Here is an 18,578-nt window from a genome sequence, read left to right as displayed (position 1 = left end):
ACATTGGTGCCCAACTACGGGTTAAGACTGGAAGTAAGAAGGAACTTAGTTTGTGGTCAGCTGAGATAGGCTCCAGCACCCCCACGACACTATTGAGAATAAAAATGGTTCAGAAAAGGAATAAATAGTTCATATGACATGACGCCCTATATCTGAAAAGTTATTATTAGTGGAGTTAAAATGGGAAATGTCAGAAAACAGCTACAGTAATTGGCCAAAATACTTGCCTTAACCCTTTATAGAGCACTTATTGAACTTATTGGCTGCCATTGACTGGGATATACATTCAATCAATATTTACTGGCAAAGGTTGAGTGCGAATGATCGGCTCCATTCATCCTAAAGAAATTGGATTGGACGTCTAGCATTGTCAGTGACATTGAAATATGAACATCACAGCCTGTCCTCCCTGGATAATCATAGCTAATAGTTTGTTTTTATTACCACCAATAGTCACCAACCTATAAAGGGTTAAAGGTCAAGTGTTAACTCTTCAATAGCTCTCCACTATCTCAAACGTTCATATTGTGGCCTCCATGACCCATCATGTGATCAGGAGCGTGCGTATTTTTTTTCCAAACCGAAATCAATCATTTGAAGAGATAAACCTATTTGTTGTCTACCCACTATAACAAGCACTAAAATGTCGTTTACGGTTATTGTATTATTCATCTGCTATGTTGCTGAGGCTTAGTTTGATTTCAGGGTTTATAAGGAAGGCTGTGATTGGTTAAACGCCTCTGCCACATTAAAAGGAGCATCCTAAACTCTGACTATAATAATTAAAATGGCCGTAATTAGATGGGAGACGATAATTCGCTGTGTTACATGCTAAAGGCGAGCATATTTGTTTTTTTCTTTTTGTTCATGGCATCATATAGTTGGCAAGGATTGTGAAGCCCCGGTCGTACGTCAGGCTCGAGCGCGATTCCGTCGGAAGAGCCGGTGGCACAGCAAGCAGCAACTTTAGCCTGCTGAAAGCGCCATTATCATCCTCGCGGTCGGAAATAAGGATGGAAATAGCAACTCCGATGACAATAATGTCAAGTTGACTCTCGCTTCCGCTGTCAAAGGCGGCATGCTTAGCTCAGACACAGCACACATTGGTGGGATAGTGTACATGGCCGCGGAGACATCATATCCGTATTAAAAGCGAAAATAATCCGAGGTAAGGAGCCGAGGAGTGGCCAAAATCGTCGGCGGATGTCTTTATTTTCACTCGCGTTGGCTCTCTTTTTGCTCTCCCAAAGTGTTTTGCAGCCGTGGAAATGATCGCACGTCTAACATTTTGGTGGCTCCCTCAAGATCCAGCCAGCACAAGGATTTTTTCTGCTCTCCTCCTTCGTTTATAAAGTCGCCATTTTGCTTCACTGCTCGTTTAAACCAACCGGTATTCCCAAAATTTTCCTCAAGGAGTCGAGGATTTACAAATCTTTTCAGGCTATTTTTGGACTATTTGACGGCAAGCTTGGAGCGGTGCCTCGTGCTTTATACATATTAATGCAGCAAAGGAAGGAGGCACGACCGGGTTAAAGTCGCCTGGATTGTTTTTTATTTTTAATTTTTTTGTATTCCTGCACGCAATTAGTCCTTTTTTCTTTTTTTTTTCTTGCTTTTTCCGCCCACCCTTTACCCTCGTTGACGTTTGCAGGCGTGAAGGGGGGCGGGCAGGCCGGCGGTGTTCCCCATAGCAGCAGCACCGTGACCGGCCCTTGACACACAGCAGGTGGGATTACAATGTAACAAACATTGTCGGATAAACACCCAACACGGTGCCTTTCTTTGGACGCCCTCCTCGTGGACGACCACGCACGAGGGCTGACCTGTGTCCAGGCGGCCCTGATCTGAACACTTTCAGGTAGGTGTGGCTAACCACAGCTCTTGGGGAGAAAAGTGCTACTTTTTCATCTCTCTCACGAGTCACACCAACATGGCAGCATGCCATCGAATGCTTAAATTACTACTTGTTTCCACTATGTCAGCAGATTGTGTGACTGGATTCAAGTAGGACTGTTGCTCCTGCCATGGTTTTCTGTTTTGAACTCACCTGATGTAATAATGTTTTTTTTCGTCGGAGAATACATTTCTGCCACACCTTTGGGGTTCATTTACACCCACACTCATACCTAGGGGCAATTTGGTGTCCAATCAGACTACCATGCATGTCTTTGGAATGTGGGAGGAAACCGGAGTACCCGGAGAAAACCCACACAGGCCCCCGGGAGAACATGCAACCTCCAAACAGGCGAACCAAGCTGGATTTGAACCCAGTTGCCCAATGTGAGACCGATGCGCTAACCACTCATCACCGGGCCGCCCTGAGTACAGAAGAATGACTGAATGAACCCCACAAAGATGCACCCACCATGCACATAGTTGGACATCATCATTTGGTATACGCGTGTGGCCGATGTGTTTAAAAAAAAAGAGCTATGGGTAGTGAGTGTGTCAGCGTTTGCCGATATTACACGGCAGGGAAGTGTAAATTGTATTATAAACAAAAACAAAAAAAATAATCGTACCAGTGAAACGCTAGTAATAATGCAGCTTGGGCTTTTTGCTCAGATAGTTGTCACAATGAGCTGTGAATCGTTCACCCTTGTACCTTTCTTTCACTTAACTTTTTTCTCTAATGGGAGTTGAAGCATAAGAGTATTGATTTCGAAACTAAGCATGTCAGATCATAGCTTCATTATCACTACACATGATGTGTGTGACTCAACTCAGATAATCTTCAGTCTAGCCACATGAATGCACAGGGTGACGTGACATCAAATTCTACTACCGATCTTTACAGTACATTTTTAACATTGTTATAAATAGGAATAGTGCTTTGGGTGCTCCCAGGAGTTGTGATAATGATTGTATTATACCAATATAGGCATGGAAAACCCCAGTGGCACCAAGATTGGAAAGCTGTCAACATCAGGGCTACCAAAGGGCCGGACCTCCAAGCATGGACATCCCCAAGAGCCTGTCAGAACTGCACCTTGCTCTGAAAACAACATCAAACACAGTAAGTGACAAGCCGCTTCGCTTTTTAAAGTTAAACAAATTGTCACTGATTGTTTGAATAGTGAAGGCTCTGTTCAATTGAGATCCTGTGTAATTCTTTAAGATGTTTTTTTTTCTCCATAAAACATGACATAGATCATATTAGACTTGACAAAAACATTGACCATCACTCAAAAAACACATTTCTGGTTCATAGTAAGACGCTTCGAAGTAAAAATGTGTGGCTTTGCACTTTTTTTGTAAAATGGTATGTTCATTTTCTGCTCAATGGTTTCTCCTTTTTTTTGTGTTCCAATTTTCAGTGACATTGTTAGGTTTATTAATACATTTGAATTGCCAGTGTCGGTTTGAAGGGTTGTCTCCCTTCATAATTCAGCTCAAGAACTGACTAATGATCATTCAAAGTGTACCCTGCCCCCTTACGAGGTAACGGCACAGTTTGTTTAACCATTTTTTATGATGGTTGACTGTTGACTGTTTGCAGGATTTTCATTAACTGTGGCTAAAAGCAATTAGTAAATCAGTATTTCTGACTTCCCAAAAAAAACTATTAACATTTTGGAACAACATTTACACTGATAGGTGACAACTATGACTTTTTAACCTGTTTGGGCACATGTTTAAATGAGTTGTATATACATCTCAACTGGCTGCAAACATAGACTACTGAGTACTTAGTACACATTGACTTAATTTTTTTTGTTAAATCAGAGTCATACAATAGAAAAATAGAGTTTGTACTGCCTCTCAATTAGTATGTTTGCAAATCATCTGGATGAAGATAACCTAAATATACCAGGATTACAGAATTGGGTATCGACTCAATAACCAGTAAACCATAGTCTTAACTTTGTTGCTAGAGTGATTTGAAAAATCTAGAGCTGTTCTATTGACCTAGTTGTTTTGGCTGCTGCAATACAGTCTTTTAAAACCACACACACAATCACACACTTGTCTGTATATGTGCAGCATTAATACCACTGCGCTGACGAGAGTACTTAATTTTTTTAAGTAATACGCTGTCGTTGAGAATGTTTTTTTTTTTGGGCAGCTTTACATATTTTTATTTTCTAAAAGAGCTGGCAAATACATCATACATTCATTCCTCAGACTTATTTCATTGTGAATGTACAACGTAGAATGCTTTCAAATGTTTAATACAGACAAACCTAGTAGCAGAAAGGTGGTTTTTGGGCAGTGAGCATTGTCAAAATAGAGGTCATTTCATAGCAATATCTGACATGTAAATGCATATAGTTTAGGTCCAAGCAAGTATTTATATTGTGGCACTTCTAACCCTTTGATTAACTCATACACATGTGACCACAAGTGGTACAGCAATAAAAGTAGTGTGACCATATTAAAATTATTCCAGATAAACTGTAATGTATTTATCCTGTGAAAAATTGAATATTATATTACCAGAGCTAGCTGAGTTATTTATTTGACTCATGAAATCACGATGTACAACTTTACGGGTTTGGTTTTATGTACTAATAGCTGTTACTTGTTTCTCTCCCTTTAAAATATTTATCCTTATGGATTTTCATGGTTTTAGAGCTTAGTTGCTTTCTTGTTGGAAAGCAGATGTTTTCCATTCATCCAATTTTGCTTTGTGATTTGTAGCGTCACGGTGACAGTGAGTGCGTTCAGAGTCTTGACATACTTTGCGCGAGTGTTACAACATCCATCTAAATTACCAAGTGTAGCAGCTGTTGTCGGAATTGTAGCTGACCGTGGTGCACTCGGATTTGGCCAACACAGCATAATGCACTAATCGCCCTGGATGATTTCTTTTCCTCTCCTTCTCTGTGGATGGCTACGCCGCTACATGAAACCACCAAACCACACTGAAGCTGTTTGGTTGGTTACACGCAATAAAGGAGCGGTTGCCCAAAACACCAATCCAGTACTAAATAGTTCTGTCTTTTGGGTGTTTTCAAGACTAAACTTCAAACATTTTTATTAATTATAAAAATGCCTGCAGTTTTGAGACAGAATTTTTTTAGGGAAGTTTATTCATATACACATACCCCAAAAATATCATGTAGTGCTTGAGTCAATCATAACATTTTGGTCTCAGTCCACTATTATAAAGGGAGAATTAGGAGGAGTGGGGGAAAAAAATAACGCCCTTATCTTTATTGTCTCGAAAAAATAGTTTATAATCCGTCATTTTTTGCTATATTGTCTCAACAAGGATTTGTCCAAGATTATTGCATGCAGGGCTCTTTTGGAGGTGGTTACTTGTGCACTTAGGTGCTGCTGCTGCTCCGGCTGCTGCTTTTATTTTATTTATTTATGTTATAAATACGCTAGCATGTGTGTGTGTGTGTGCACTCAAACCCCAGCCAACTTCACTGACTGCAGGACATCATTCATGTGCCATCTGCTGACCCTGCGTATTTGTAACGGCATCCGTTTCTCAGTCACCCTCTGTGTTGTCCAGATCTCACTGCATACCGAAGAAACATTCCACTTGATAGGGAAATATAACTGCACAGTATAATGCAAATGAGAATATGAGCCACTTACATTTTTCCATTTTTGTTCTGATCTGTAGCTAGGACTTTACTGACCACATCCTGAATTTGAACAGTGGATCGAGCGCTCATGACTAGTGAATTCAATGTTGGCTCTGGCTCAAATGAGCATCTGGCAATAGATGCAGCTTGCAGGGTGGTGAAGTATGCAGCTGATGTTGAAGACTCTTTAGAATCAGTGCTGTTCTCATGGGACCATTGAGGCATTATGAATTTCCAGAAAAGAAAAGCTCTCTGAGCTTTTTTACTGTGTTTGACGCATATAATATATTTTGCATGTGGTGTAATCTGATCCACAGGTTTTTTAGATGTTAAACCCTGGAGGGTTTACCTAGTTCTAATGTATCTAGTCAAGCTTCAAGTTGTATAATGTCATGAGATTCTCTTCATGGTGTTTCTTTAGTCCTCTTTAAACAAAGCTTTGTTTGTGTACTGTCATTTCCAGCTATATATTCTCTTATAAATCGTAAACTAGGATGTAAAGTTGTGATACAGGCTTTTCCAGCCACACAGCTGTGTCGATGCCATTTGTATGTGTCTTCATAAAAGGCAGTACAGTTCCAATCCAACTAGGCAGATCGAGACAATGGCTCTTGTGTGAGTTGCTTGCAGTGAAAAAAAACAAATCTCCACTCTGTTAATGTGTGCGTGTGTGCATGCATGCATGTGGATTGGAAGTGTGTGAGGAGCAGTTGCAGTCTAGGGGAGCTCAAGGCTTATATGAGAGTATCAGACAGCTGCCAGGACCCCTGGGTCCTCCTTCTCTTACTTGAAAAATTACTGCTTTATTTCCACATTTATGCCATTGGGTTTCTTATTTCCTTGATAGCTGAAACAGGCCTATTTCTCTTTCACAAACAAACAATGTTTTCCCCTTTTATCATAATTCTAAATGTAATTAATGGATGAATGGGATAAATGAGTTCTTTTGGACAACTCTCGTCCCTCTTTCTTACCAAGTGTGACTGAACAGTCACAGAGATATGCAGACAGCTGGGTGCAAGTCATCCCCGCACACTAAATGAACAGCTGTTTTATCCCTTCGACTTGTGTCTAGGAGCTGTGGTTTGGACATAAACAGGCCTGCTTTCTTTCACCTAGGACAATGGTTGAGTGTGTGCCTCAGACTCTCAACAGCAAACTGGCTGACAGGTTTTTGTTTACTGTTGTATATTCCATCCATACCAAGTGCTCCCCTATCTGTTTACTTCTCTGTTCATTGAATGGACGCACGTTTAATTATAATTGCATTTCTGCCGAGAGTTTTTGGGAAGTTATAAATATGACATTTTGATCTTATTCCCATAGCAACAAGAGCATACTGTATCACCCCCGCAGCCAAATGTGTTAATTAGGACCTTATTTTACAAGACCTGTTTTTCTGAGTTAGGGATTTAAATGTATGTTCAATTTCCTGCTCAGAAAAATAACTCTCCATCTTTGATTTAGATAGCAAATAGAAATTGGTTCTGTTGCCTTAAGGATGTCGAAACTGTCCCTTCGTAATCATAAACACAATACTAACACTCATCAACATAGTTTTTCAAATTTTCTCTAGCATGTGTTTTTTAATTGATATTTTTACTGATTCTAGACATTTTGCGGTCGTTGATTACAAATCTGTTGCCAGTTTCTTTTATACACATTTTTTTCCCTGCACAAGAGACATTTATAGGTGTTCCTGTCTTTGTCATATTGTTCTAGTTATGTGCAGGTATTAAGCATTAAGGCTTTAAATGCAGAATTTTTGACTTTGCTACTAAGCATTCATGTTAGTTATCCTTGCCTTTTTCTGTTCTATTTTGGCATAAGCCTGAACTACTAAAATGCTACACGCATTGTCTGCTCTTGTGGTTAAACATTAAACAGAAATGAGTGAACCTTATCCGTAATCAGAACGGTCATGAAATACAGGGAAATGACTGAGCTGGGAGAATGTTATACATCATTGATGTCGAGAAATGGAAATCTTGATGCTTGTGTAAGCTTTTTCTCGGCAGAAAATCAATTAGTTTATTTCATGCAAAATCCCCCTTCCATTTTCATAATCCTGATAGGTACGCTGAGTGCTTTGAATCAGTTTAGATGCCACCAAAAATGAGGCTGCATGTGTCCATGCTGTCACTGCTTGCCAATGTGTGTGTATAACACGATATGAAATGGTTGACATTATTTTCCCTTTCCAAGGCTTTAATTTCTTTCACCAAAAACGTTGTGCTTTGGAACAAACACATTTGATATTTCTGAATTTTATTTCAGTTTTTAAGCAGTCGGTGCAAATGCAATGTGGTTCCCAAACCACGGCCCCTGGGCACCCAACGTCCCACTGCCCATTTTTATTGGCCTGTGGCAAAACCTAAATACTACAGCCTACATTCTAGTGTATTTCTCAGCTTTAACACTAGATGGTGGTACTTAATGTAGGAAACTGTAGAATTACCCTTATTCCAAGCATCATTTTAAGTTATAAAAGTGAAATGATATCAAGTAGGCCTTTGCATCCTTTCCCTTTGTCCCATTACCCCATTTAAAAAGTGTGTACTGATACTCACTTGAGAGTACAAGATTGATGTAACAGTGATATAATTGTAACAGTTAAAAGAGTAAAATTCTTATTACAAACCATTGCATGATGGTTATGTGAGTAAAAATGATTTTTTTTAAATGAATACAGAATACAGAAATGCGGCAGGCATTGCATAAGCAGTGATGAAGGCAGCAGTTTTAGGGATTGAGTGAAGGATAAAGCTGAAGCATTAATTTTTCTGTGTGCTACTGTGTGAAAGGTTCGCACTAGTGCTTACGATTTACGGTTGATCTTTTGGTCTCAGCAGACAGCTCTATGTTACACTACTCTCTCAAACTCAAACTACAGCTCAAAGATGGACAAAGAACTGTGTTTTCTGCAGGTTGAGGATTTACATGCAGTTGTAAATGGCTTGACGAAATGTTGTCCGACTAACACAAACAATTTGCCATTTAAACTTCAGCACAATTCCTCTTCATTGGTGTTCTCTGACTTCTTTGCCAAAGCCCCACAAAAGACGGTAAAATAGGACCAAAATTCTATTCATAATGGCAATCCTATGTAACCTCAAGGCCTATTGCCGCTACCCTAGTTACCCCGTTATTTTTGTAGAGTGGTGGGTCCTACCTTAATTCCGCACTATGAAGCTCACCCATGTTTGTCCACTTTTACGCAGCAAGATTCGATTGATAGGCAAATAAGAGTGTTTGAAATTTTTTAAGAGAGGGGGCATTGAGAAGGTCTCCCTGACTTTATATGGGTAAAGTAAATATAAAAATCTTTTGGGCTCACAGTATTGAAGCCAAGTATTTATGGAAAACAGAAAAACAAAATTTTGCCCAACTATTCAGTGACTGAAAAAAATGCATTGAATTTTTGTTACAAACAGTAGAGCTGACGACAGGATATTTTAGTGGCTCTGGAAAAATTCAGAAATTGTCTTCATTCATACAGGATTCCGAGCAATTTCCTCATTCAGATGCTAGAGAGCTTCTCTAGAACAGTGGTCTCCAAAATCATCCACAAATTGCAACAATGGGTGTAGGATTTCACTTCATCGAAATAAGACACCTTTTCCTAATCCTGTGTCTTACAAGTGTAATGAATGGATTGCAGTCAGGTGCTACCGGTAGGAAACGTTAGGCAGAAATATTATTTTACCTTTCGATCTAGTTCGATGTCAACATGAAGCCGCCCCAATCACGGTTTAGTCATTTTCCATTGTTATCGTCAAAGTCATTGGTTATAAGTATAGTATAGAATTGTTCTCTCTTTCTGTGTGTGCCCTGGCAACCAGTCTCCGGTGTAGTCGGGCTATAATCTGAAACCATCTGGGATAGGCTCCAGCGACCCTGATGAGGACAAGCTTGTTAAAAAGGAATAAATAAGTTTCCTGATTGAGTCAGCAATTTGATGTTGCTTTCTTCTTTATTTTGCCAGCATCTGTTTGTGGTGAGGCAGCAGAGGGAAGGCGGAAAGGTCGCCCTAAAGCAGAAGAAGAGCAGGAACTGAGAAGCATCCCTGTGAGTTAATCTCTTTGAACTAAAGGGGTGTTTCAAGTGGGCTTCATTTTTTTTTTTACTCAGTCTTACATGAATTTGAACTGAATGCAAAGTAGCAACAGCAGTTTTGTATATTATTGATGTATTTATTTATTTTCCTTTTCTCAATTAGGCCCATTTGATAGTACAGTGGAAGGAAGAGTTTAAGCGTCGCTCCAAGGTCAAATGTCCATGTTCAGGCTGCTGGTTGGAGTTTCCCAGCATCTATGGTGTAAAGTACCACTATCAACGCTGCCAGGCGGTAAGCCTGTATCCTACTCTCCACCTACACAATTATAGCCATTGTACTGTATGTTAACTGTCTGTATTTATTAATATAATGAATGAATGAAACACTTATGAATGTGGTTTCTTCAAATTGCATGTCTTGATGTCATTTTCCCCCCCCAGACCATAGGACCTGAGAAGCAGAGTCATGGCTGTCTCTATTGTGAGGCAGTGTTTGCAACAATGGTACGTCTGCAAAAGCATATGCTCTGGAACCACCCAGATAGGGTAAGTTTGGAGACAAAGGATGAGCAGCTTAAGCTTCAGAAGAACCCTGTCAAGTCAAGTACTGTAAAAAGGTAAGCAATATTTTAAAGGTCCGATTTGTTTTACTTTCATTGATTGTCATATGACATTTTGCTGGCTTTCTTTCCTGGATTTGTGAATGTAGACCGCTGGAAAATAGCCCTCCATCTCCAGTCTTCTTCAAAGTGAAAAAGACCCTTGAAGTGTCCACCCCTTCTCACAATGGAGAGCTGGCCAATCACAGGAGTGAGAGGAAACAGCACATCCAGCCATTAGTGCAGAGTCATCACCAGACTCAGTCATCCCAGCTTCAAATTGAGCAGTCCCACTCCCAAAGCACATCCTCGGATGCAGGGGGGAGTGAAAGTGAATGTGGAAGCCTACCGCCATCTTACCCTGATGAAGATCCAGAACGGATGAAACATAGTGAGATTACAGCATTTATATTTTCAAAACAATGCTTCTGTTGTTTTTGACCAATTTTCTATGCCTTTATGTTATTTCCTGGACAAGGACGGAAGCAGAAAACACCTAAGAAGTTCACTGGGGAGCAGCCTTCAATCACTGGAACGTTCGGCCTGAAAGGTATTGACAAGTATATCTAATCTCTCTTACAGTGATGTCATCTCTGGAGATACAGTGACTTTCACAATTGTGTGCATGTCTGCTGCAGGTATGACTAAAGTGGAAGAGAAGCTGAAGGCAAGCCGCGTAAAGAGACCAGAGGCTAGTGGATTTAGCGACGACCCACACAGACGAACAACATCAAATCAGTCCTCCACTAAACACACAGCAACAACTAGTTCAGGTGAAAACTCGATTAACAATTCCCTGCTAAATTATTAAGCATGTTATTTCTATTTGTATAGCTTGTCAGGCTATCTCGACAGATTTCTGCATATATAAAAAGTGGTTTCTTGCAAAGAAAATTGTAAAGCTGTTTGTAACCAGTGGGAGGCAGCATAGAACTATTGGTACCTAATCATGCTTCAGTCAAAAGGTACTGTTGATGAAGATACTAATAGATACCAATTGACAGACAAAACCAACATGTTATATCGTAGCTGCATATGTATACTCAGGAAAAGTACTCAGGTAAAAAAAAAACGCAGTAGATGAGGAATTGATGTCAAAGTCAACAGCAGCAAGACAAATTCAAGAGAGGCATGCTCTACAAACTTTTGAGTTGCTCACTCTGAAAGTACCATTTGTTTTTTTAGCTACAGTTCCTGACATTCAGTGGCAGAAAGCAATTTCAGAGCGAGGCGAAGTGGTGTGCCCCACTTGTTCCATCGTCACCAGAAAAACAATACATGGCCTCAAGAAGCACATGGAGATCTGCCACAAGGTCAGTAAACAGGATTTTCAATTTTCAAAAATACAGAAATGATAAGGATCAAATTTAAACGCTATGCAAACTAATTTTCGTGATTCCCTGGAGCAACGCATGATAACATTTGTGGAAGGTATTAACGGTATCAGGATGGGTTAGAGTTCAAATGTTGCTTTATTGATTGACTCGTATGCTTTTATTCGGAATAATGATATAGTAATGAATTTGAGCTTCAATCCCATGTAGCTTCAAGAAGCATTGAAGTGCCAGCAGTGCCAGAAACAATTCAGGTCTAAGGCAGGACTTAACTACCACAACATGACAGACCACAACTCTAAGGTAAACACTAATTCACGCCAATAATCATTTAATTCACCATAGGATCGCCATGGATCCAGTTTGAATATAGAGATTTTCTTGACATTGGGAGTCCATAGAATTGGAAAATTACTAGTAGTTACTTGAAACCACAACCAATTACGAAAGCAGGCTATGTATAGAAATCTATCACTGACACCAGTGTCAGCTTTCTCACAGTTTGGTGTCCAGAGTCCAGCACATTCATTCACTGGACATTTACTGCCCATTAAAATATACTGCAGAATACCAGTATATTTGTGCTTTTCTATCTCAACTCGTCAATGTCCTCTTGTTTTGAATTTTAGCTTTCATTAGTCCCTTAAGCTCTTACTATTTCTGTAGCTGTCTGTCTAAAGTCTGACAGCTGGGAGATATTCTTTAAGACATCATGAGAGCACCTGTACATTAAAGCTCTGGGATTTGCTGAATAATTCAAATCAGTGTCAAAAAGTATCATGAATGATTAATTAATGGACTTGCTGCAACGATGGCATGTGCCAAGAGTGTTTTTGTGTGAGCACACTTCCTAATAATACATGAAATACAATATCAAAGAACTTATTATTCATAGTGGAACCTCAAGTTACAAAACTGATTGGCTGGCAACCATGTCATGGTCTTGTGCTTGTTGTTGTCTTGGATAGGTGGAGGCAGCCTTGCGACCCTCGTTAAGATAAGCAGCTCAAAAAGTGAGAGAGAGCTAGGAAATACTTAGATGAAGATGAAGGGTTTTTATTTGTGGTATAACCACACTTCGATTTGGAAGAAATCTACTACATATACTGTAATTTTAGACCTATAATTCACTACCCAACCACTGACAACCCGACACACACGTGTCATTTAGTCCTCACACTGTGAACACATGAATTGAACATACATTTGATGTTATTTGAAACAATATTCTAATGTTATGTCTGTGTGTTCCTTCTCAGTCATCTTGGAATGAAGGCCAAGTGGATGACGAACATGAAGAGAGAGAAAGACTACGCCGAATACTCAAACAAATGGGTAGAATAAGATGTCCCAGTGAGGTAATTGTTGTCCCACTCATTAATCTCAGTGTTTAGGTTAATGTTTCCCATTCCCAGATTTCATATCACATTTTCCTCATCATACAAGTTCTCTTGTGGCCTTCTCACTTCCTAAAAGTATATTTCCTTCTAACCTGAATAGTCTTGCCTATTGATGGGGAAAACGACTGCATGTTTTTATAAGAACAAATAAGAATACTTTGAAATATTTCTCATGCATCCTTCACATTCCCCTATCATTGTGCAGGGCTGTTCAGCTCACTTCTCCAGTCTGATGGGCTACCAGTACCACCAGAAGCGCTGTGGACGTGAGTTCTCCGATCTTGAAAAAGCGACCTATTTATGCCAGCATTGCGGAAAAACATATCGCTCTAAAGCTGGCAGGGACTATCATGTACGCACTGAGCACTCCCCAACTATAAACTCGACCATGACAGCGCCCAACATCAACAAAAACAATAGAACTGATACCAACAACAACACTGGCAAAGACAGGGTAAGATCAGACATGACATTCTATGAATTTTCTTTTTCATAATCGCTGACTCTCAAAAGATTTATTGTGTCCTGATGTTCCTGTAGATCACCTGCGAAAAAACTTTAAGCGGGAAGAGGGAGCAAAGTCAGCCCGAGTGGCATGTGAATGCAAGGGTGGCCCAAGAGAAGGATACGTTTAAACACAAGGACAGCCAAGAGAAGAACAGGGTCGATGAAAAGGCAGGGCAGAAGAAGGAAATCCTTCAGGAGGATTTTGAACGAACACCTAGTGGTAGAGTGAGGCGGCGATCAGCTCAAGTGGCAGTGTTCCATCTGCAAGAGATTGCAGAGGATGAGCTCGCCAAAGACTGGGGAACGAAGCGTCGCATTAAGGATGACCTGGTACCTGACAGTAAAAGGGTACGTCATAGAACGGAAAAGTTGATATGATATACGAGTGTGGTCGAAGAACATATTCACATCTTACTGTGTACTACATTGGCATGATTGCAATTATTTGCCACTCTCTTTTGTGTAGTTGAACTACACTCGCCCAGGCCTTCCCAACTTCAGCAAGGAGCTTCTAGAGACCTGGAAGACTCAAGTCAAAGAAAACGGCTTCATCTGCTGCACCAATGAGGTAAGAAAGTTTGTGGGTTTCACAAATGCCAACATGCAAGCTACTGTCTTTTCATATGATGACATTGAAAAAAGTTTGAGCACTACATCTGTGAAATAGTAGATAGTTGCTGCTCTTTTTGTATTATTGAATGTTTTGTATGTTTTTTGTTTCATTTAGAATTGTGACGCCGTCTATTCCAGTGTGTCTGGATTAAAAGCACACTTTGCCAACTGTAGTCAGGTATTAACACACAGCCAAAGCACAAGTTGTCCTGAGAGTGTAGACAATGTGTCATACATGCCACCCCATTCAATATGCGTGCTGCTTGTACATTCAGTTGTGTCTCTACTTATAAAATTAATTGGTTCCAGAACTTGTTTTGACCCCAATAGGAGTGTCAAGCAGCACACAGGAAAATTTCTAAACAAAATAACATATATCGTAAATTTGTTTATGTTTTGGGAGATTTCATAATTTGGATCGTTTTTTCTTATATCCGAATGGTCATGTGCATATCAGTGTTTAGAGGCATTCATAAGTAGAGGTACCACTGTAGTGATAAAGAATGTTACACAAGAAGCTCGCCAAAGGACTACAGCAGAACAGTTTTAGGGCACTCATTTAAAGGAAAAATACTTCACCAAATGATGATCTTATTCTTACGTGCATTTGTCTTAGGGAGGTGGAGAAATGGCAAAGTATACGTGTCTGATCTGCCAGAAGGAGTTCAATTCAGAGAGTGGTGTTAAATATCACATAAGCAAGACACACTCCCAGGTGGGTCAAAGGCCACTTTCCTGATCACTGGAATTTGTGCGACTTTCTCAACTGTCTTCCAAGAATCCACATGTAATACTACATGGAGCTGTAGCTTCATGTTGTAGCCTGTGTTCTGCTAGTGGAATGTCAGGTTTGCCCAAACCCAAAAGTAAAAAAAAAAACAAATTGCTAACATCCTATAAAATGTAGAATTTCAATTCCAAAAAGGAAATATTTGTTTAATCAATTCCATTTATACAAGGCCATAATCAGATTGAGTCTTAATTACTTTTTTGCCATAGACAAAAAATAGACAATTGAGTTAGTTGTACTTATGTCTGGTTAGAAGACTAGAGTCCCTCTCATTTATTGTCTTTGCTGAATAACTTCAGTTCTCGCCTTCTCATGAGGCTCCTCACTTTTTGGCATCTAATAACTACACCAATACTATGTGTTTGTATCCAAACATATGGTTCAAGGTCCATTTGATGTGCCTGTTCCTTTTTTCAGAACTTCTCTTTAATCGCCAACCTCAATGTTTTTCCTGCTTCAGAATTGGTTCCGTGCATCAGCCGGTGAAGGAATTTCCAGCAGCAAGATTAGAGGACTTGATGATGATAGCATTCAAGAAGAAGTGAGGAATGGTTCCACCACAGGTAAAAAGAGGGGTCGTAAGCCCAAAGAGCGTCCCCAGGCGCCTTTCCAAACACAAACTGAAGTAGCTACCATCAATCAAAACTCTATGGTGGATTCGACCCTGCTTTCTGACTCGACACAGTCCCGCTCGCAAAGCCCTGACTTTACAGACATTACTAGTCTAGAGATAAGGCAGGAGCCCAACGGCTGTTCTGCGCAACAAAGCAAACCGAAGAGGCTATCATCATTGTCCGAGTAGTTTTGCTTTGCACAGAAGAGGCCTGCTGCAACTATGTCTTAGCTTTCACAAAAATAAATCAATAAGCACTGGGAAAACAGAAAAGGTGGCTGCAGTTCGAAAAGGTAACCACATTACAGTACTGTTTCCATTACAGTAAAGGGCAGTCCATTTCGGTTCCTTTACTGAACAGGCATTGTCAGCGAATGAAATCAAAGACTTCCTGAAAGTTGACGTCCACAGTGATATCATTCTCTCCACAGAAAGGTTGTCGTTTCATATCAGTGGAGGGTCATTCACTCAAAAAAACTCATTCGAAACACCTCTCTTAGCATGGTAACGTCATGATGCGAGTGCGCTCACATTTCTTTCTGTTTAATCTGTACATAAGCACATATCTCTCTATACAATATAGTAGATACAATATATACTCAAACTAATGATACCATCCCATTTAAACATCTAACAAAACCATCACTGATCATGTTCAGAATGTTTTGTGTTTAATCATTTTAGTCTTTGTCATATCCTTTTTTCGCTAATTGTTTTTTAATGAAGCAAGTCAGTTAAAATCAACTTTATTTTGATGGGTTTTGTCAGTGTACTACATGAAACATGTATCTGCTTTGAAAACTAGAATTGCATTGGAAAACCAGGATTTACACAACAGACAGTAGTAAAATATTTAATAAGTATTGTTTTTTTTCTGCAGGGTCAGTGTCAACTTATCTCATCAAGCATATTTTAATTAATTTTAAAAAAAGTCAACTTGAGATAATGTCCTAAAATCCAATTTATTTGACTGAAGGACAAATTCTTGTGAAGATCGTTGCACTGTTGCAGCACAATCAAGTAAGGTAAAACCTTTTTTTTAAGAAGAAGCCATATTTTGGCTTTTATTTGATCTTAAAACAAAAAGAAAAGATAGAATAAGAATACTATATTTTGTAGCAGTCTAGGAGAGTGATCATTTATCATTACAAATCATGATTCGCATTTAATATATATGAATTTAAACCCGGATGTTCAAAGATATTGCATTGCACTTTAACCCTTGTTCCCGTGTGATTTTGCACTCTAAGGTATAACCTTGTAGCTGTCAGACAGGAAAAATAATATTTTATTCTCGGGGCAGAATTAGATTCTATTTACAAATAATGGGCACCTCTGTGCTAACATCCATAATCTAGCATGACTATATCATTTTAACTCACCACTCAAAGCCATAACTACCATCACCTCCTCAAACTATAGTTGTTGTTGTTGTTGTTGTTTTTTAAATTGAGATTTACCAAAACAAAATAATTCAATGTTATCAAATTAGCAGATCTAAAATTGTGCAATCATAGAGTAATAGAGTAGCTACTTTGTTGTATCTACTGTTTTAATAATAAAGTAAACAACAAAAATATTGACAAAAATATATGATGCCTATCTAGAAATCTAGATAGCACTTTAGTCACTTATTACCCAACCTAAACTATTATGTTACATCTCAGCAGATCTTCGCGTTCTCTGTCTCCACTCCAGAAATTGCATCTATACATTTTGTTGAGTGTTTTCATTTAAATAAAATCATGATATCAACTCTTTGATGAATAGTATAGTTACAATATATATTGACATACAATAACTTTTTGTAAAGCGCAGATGTTTCTCCTTTTTTTTAATCACCTGGTGGAGATAATTATGCATGTCTGTCTCTCACTCAATGAGATGGACCACTTCCTCATATCCAGGTGTAATTGATGAAGATTTATAAAATAAGCACTGATTAATTTCCCTATAAATAGTTTAGAATGTGTGTATGTTTGTGTGTGTGCGTGTGGAACATATAGGACCTTTGTAATGACTCGGGTATAGGAATCGGTGGCGCTTTTTTTGGTGAGGTTCATAGCACGGCACAAAATCAGCTGCTTGTTTTTCCTGTTAGTTACAGTATGTCCCATTTTCTGGGCGGGCTTTGGTGTTCTGATATAATAATTAAGCACTGCTTTTACCTGGTTGTTTTTCATTTTCTTACACCCAATACTATCTGTCTTCCTATGGTATGGAAAACGGACATCTTCCCTGCAGTGTGTGCTATTTGCAACCTGTTTAGCGAGTCAAGCAATATATCATGTTTAGCTGATTTTGTGTGCTTGCTAATATTTTGACATTGTTGTCTTCTCACAATTCTCAATGACTGACTTATTGTTTGGCTATGTTAAAAGTGCTTTTTACCACAAAAGTCATAGGCTAATTTGTCTGTATTCACTGTTATTTTTTGATTACTGAAATTAGCTTTTTTTTTTTTAATACACGTCAAATACATAGGGATTGTCCTTTATTCTTACTTACTCAATATGGGGAAAATAAGGCATATGTATATGTGTTTGTTTCTGTATTTAGTGCACTTCCCATAAGATAGGCTTGAAATAGGAGTGTTGTTTGAGATTTCTAGTAATCTGGACTGTGTGTGGTGTGACTTTTGTAATCAAAGAAACAGCAGACTCCAAGTGTCTTCCCTTTGTTTCCAAAAAAAACTGAGGCTAGTTCACAGAAATTCAGTCAGGCTGTCTCCAAATTGTACACTATTTTTTTGGACAACAGTGTTGGACTTTGTACGCTACCTACTAATTGAAAATGAGGTATCTGCCCCCAGTTGAAAGTACTATCATAATGGATGGCAGTTTTAAGAGATGATGTTGTAGCTCACAATGGTGATGTAGTAAGGATAACTAAAATAAAGCTGTGTTGTATCTTTACAAAGGAGACTTTTCACTCCTTTGAGTTTAAACTGTTAAACAGTTTTTCCCCAAATGTATTGTATGAACTGTTCATTAGCCCTCAACTAATTAATAAAGGTTTGTTGAAAAAAAAGTATATTTGCTGTTCTTTTTTTCTCAGGATATTTTTCGGGGCAAGCACATATATAATGCCTTGGCTTTTCCACAAATCTTCTGTAACGCTCATCCTT

The 18,578-nt window shown here is 39.1% G+C and overlaps 1 protein-coding gene across 4 annotated transcripts; it reads left to right on the top strand.

Annotated features, from left to right (window-relative positions):
* Positions 1–787: 787 nt before the first annotated feature.
* On the top strand, positions 788–18,484 carry znf512b (zinc finger protein 512B). Of its 4 annotated transcripts, none has more exons than XM_077710434.1 (18): positions 788–1,858; positions 2,882–3,016; positions 9,526–9,608; positions 9,760–9,888; positions 10,038–10,213; positions 10,306–10,587; positions 10,669–10,745; positions 10,834–10,968; positions 11,381–11,508; positions 11,740–11,832; positions 12,789–12,887; positions 13,135–13,195; positions 13,265–13,383; positions 13,470–13,784; positions 13,903–14,004; positions 14,164–14,226; positions 14,665–14,763; positions 15,299–18,484. In XM_077710434.1, the coding sequence occupies exons 2-18, from the start codon at positions 2,884–2,886 to the stop codon at positions 15,638–15,640; spliced, it is 2,436 nt and encodes an 811-aa protein (XP_077566560.1). In that variant the 5' UTR covers positions 788–1,858; positions 2,882–2,883; the 3' UTR covers positions 15,641–18,484. The 4 variants fall into 4 exon arrangements, with proteins under 4 accessions (XP_077566560.1, XP_077566543.1, XP_077566551.1 ...); XM_077710417.1 differs by having other exon boundaries at positions 789–1,168; positions 1,251–1,858; positions 13,135–13,383; XM_077710425.1 differs by having other exon boundaries at positions 789–1,858; positions 10,306–10,586; positions 10,674–10,745; positions 13,135–13,383.
* Positions 18,485–18,578: the final 94 nt, after the last annotated feature.

Source organism: Stigmatopora nigra, chromosome 1 (genome assembly GCF_051989575.1).
Source record: "Stigmatopora nigra isolate UIUO_SnigA chromosome 1, RoL_Snig_1.1, whole genome shotgun sequence".
In the NCBI taxonomy this organism is placed as follows: domain Eukaryota; kingdom Metazoa; phylum Chordata; class Actinopteri; order Syngnathiformes; family Syngnathidae; genus Stigmatopora; species Stigmatopora nigra.
The sequence above is the reverse complement of the archived record's forward strand: the minus strand, read 5'-3'. Positions and strand labels throughout refer to the sequence as shown.

Bases quoted from the DNA above. Each gene is read 5' to 3' on its own strand.
- znf512b (XM_077710417.1), top strand. From the start codon at position 2,884: ATGGAAAACCCCAGTGGCACCAAGATTGGAAAGCTGTCAACATCAGGG. The intron at 10,588-10,668 runs TGAGATTACAGC...GTTATTTCCTGG, and splicing joins CCAGAACGGATGAAACATAG to ACAAGGACGGAAGCAGAAAA. The intron at 11,833-12,788 runs GTAAACACTAAT...GTTCCTTCTCAG, and splicing joins TGACAGACCACAACTCTAAG to TCATCTTGGAATGAAGGCCA.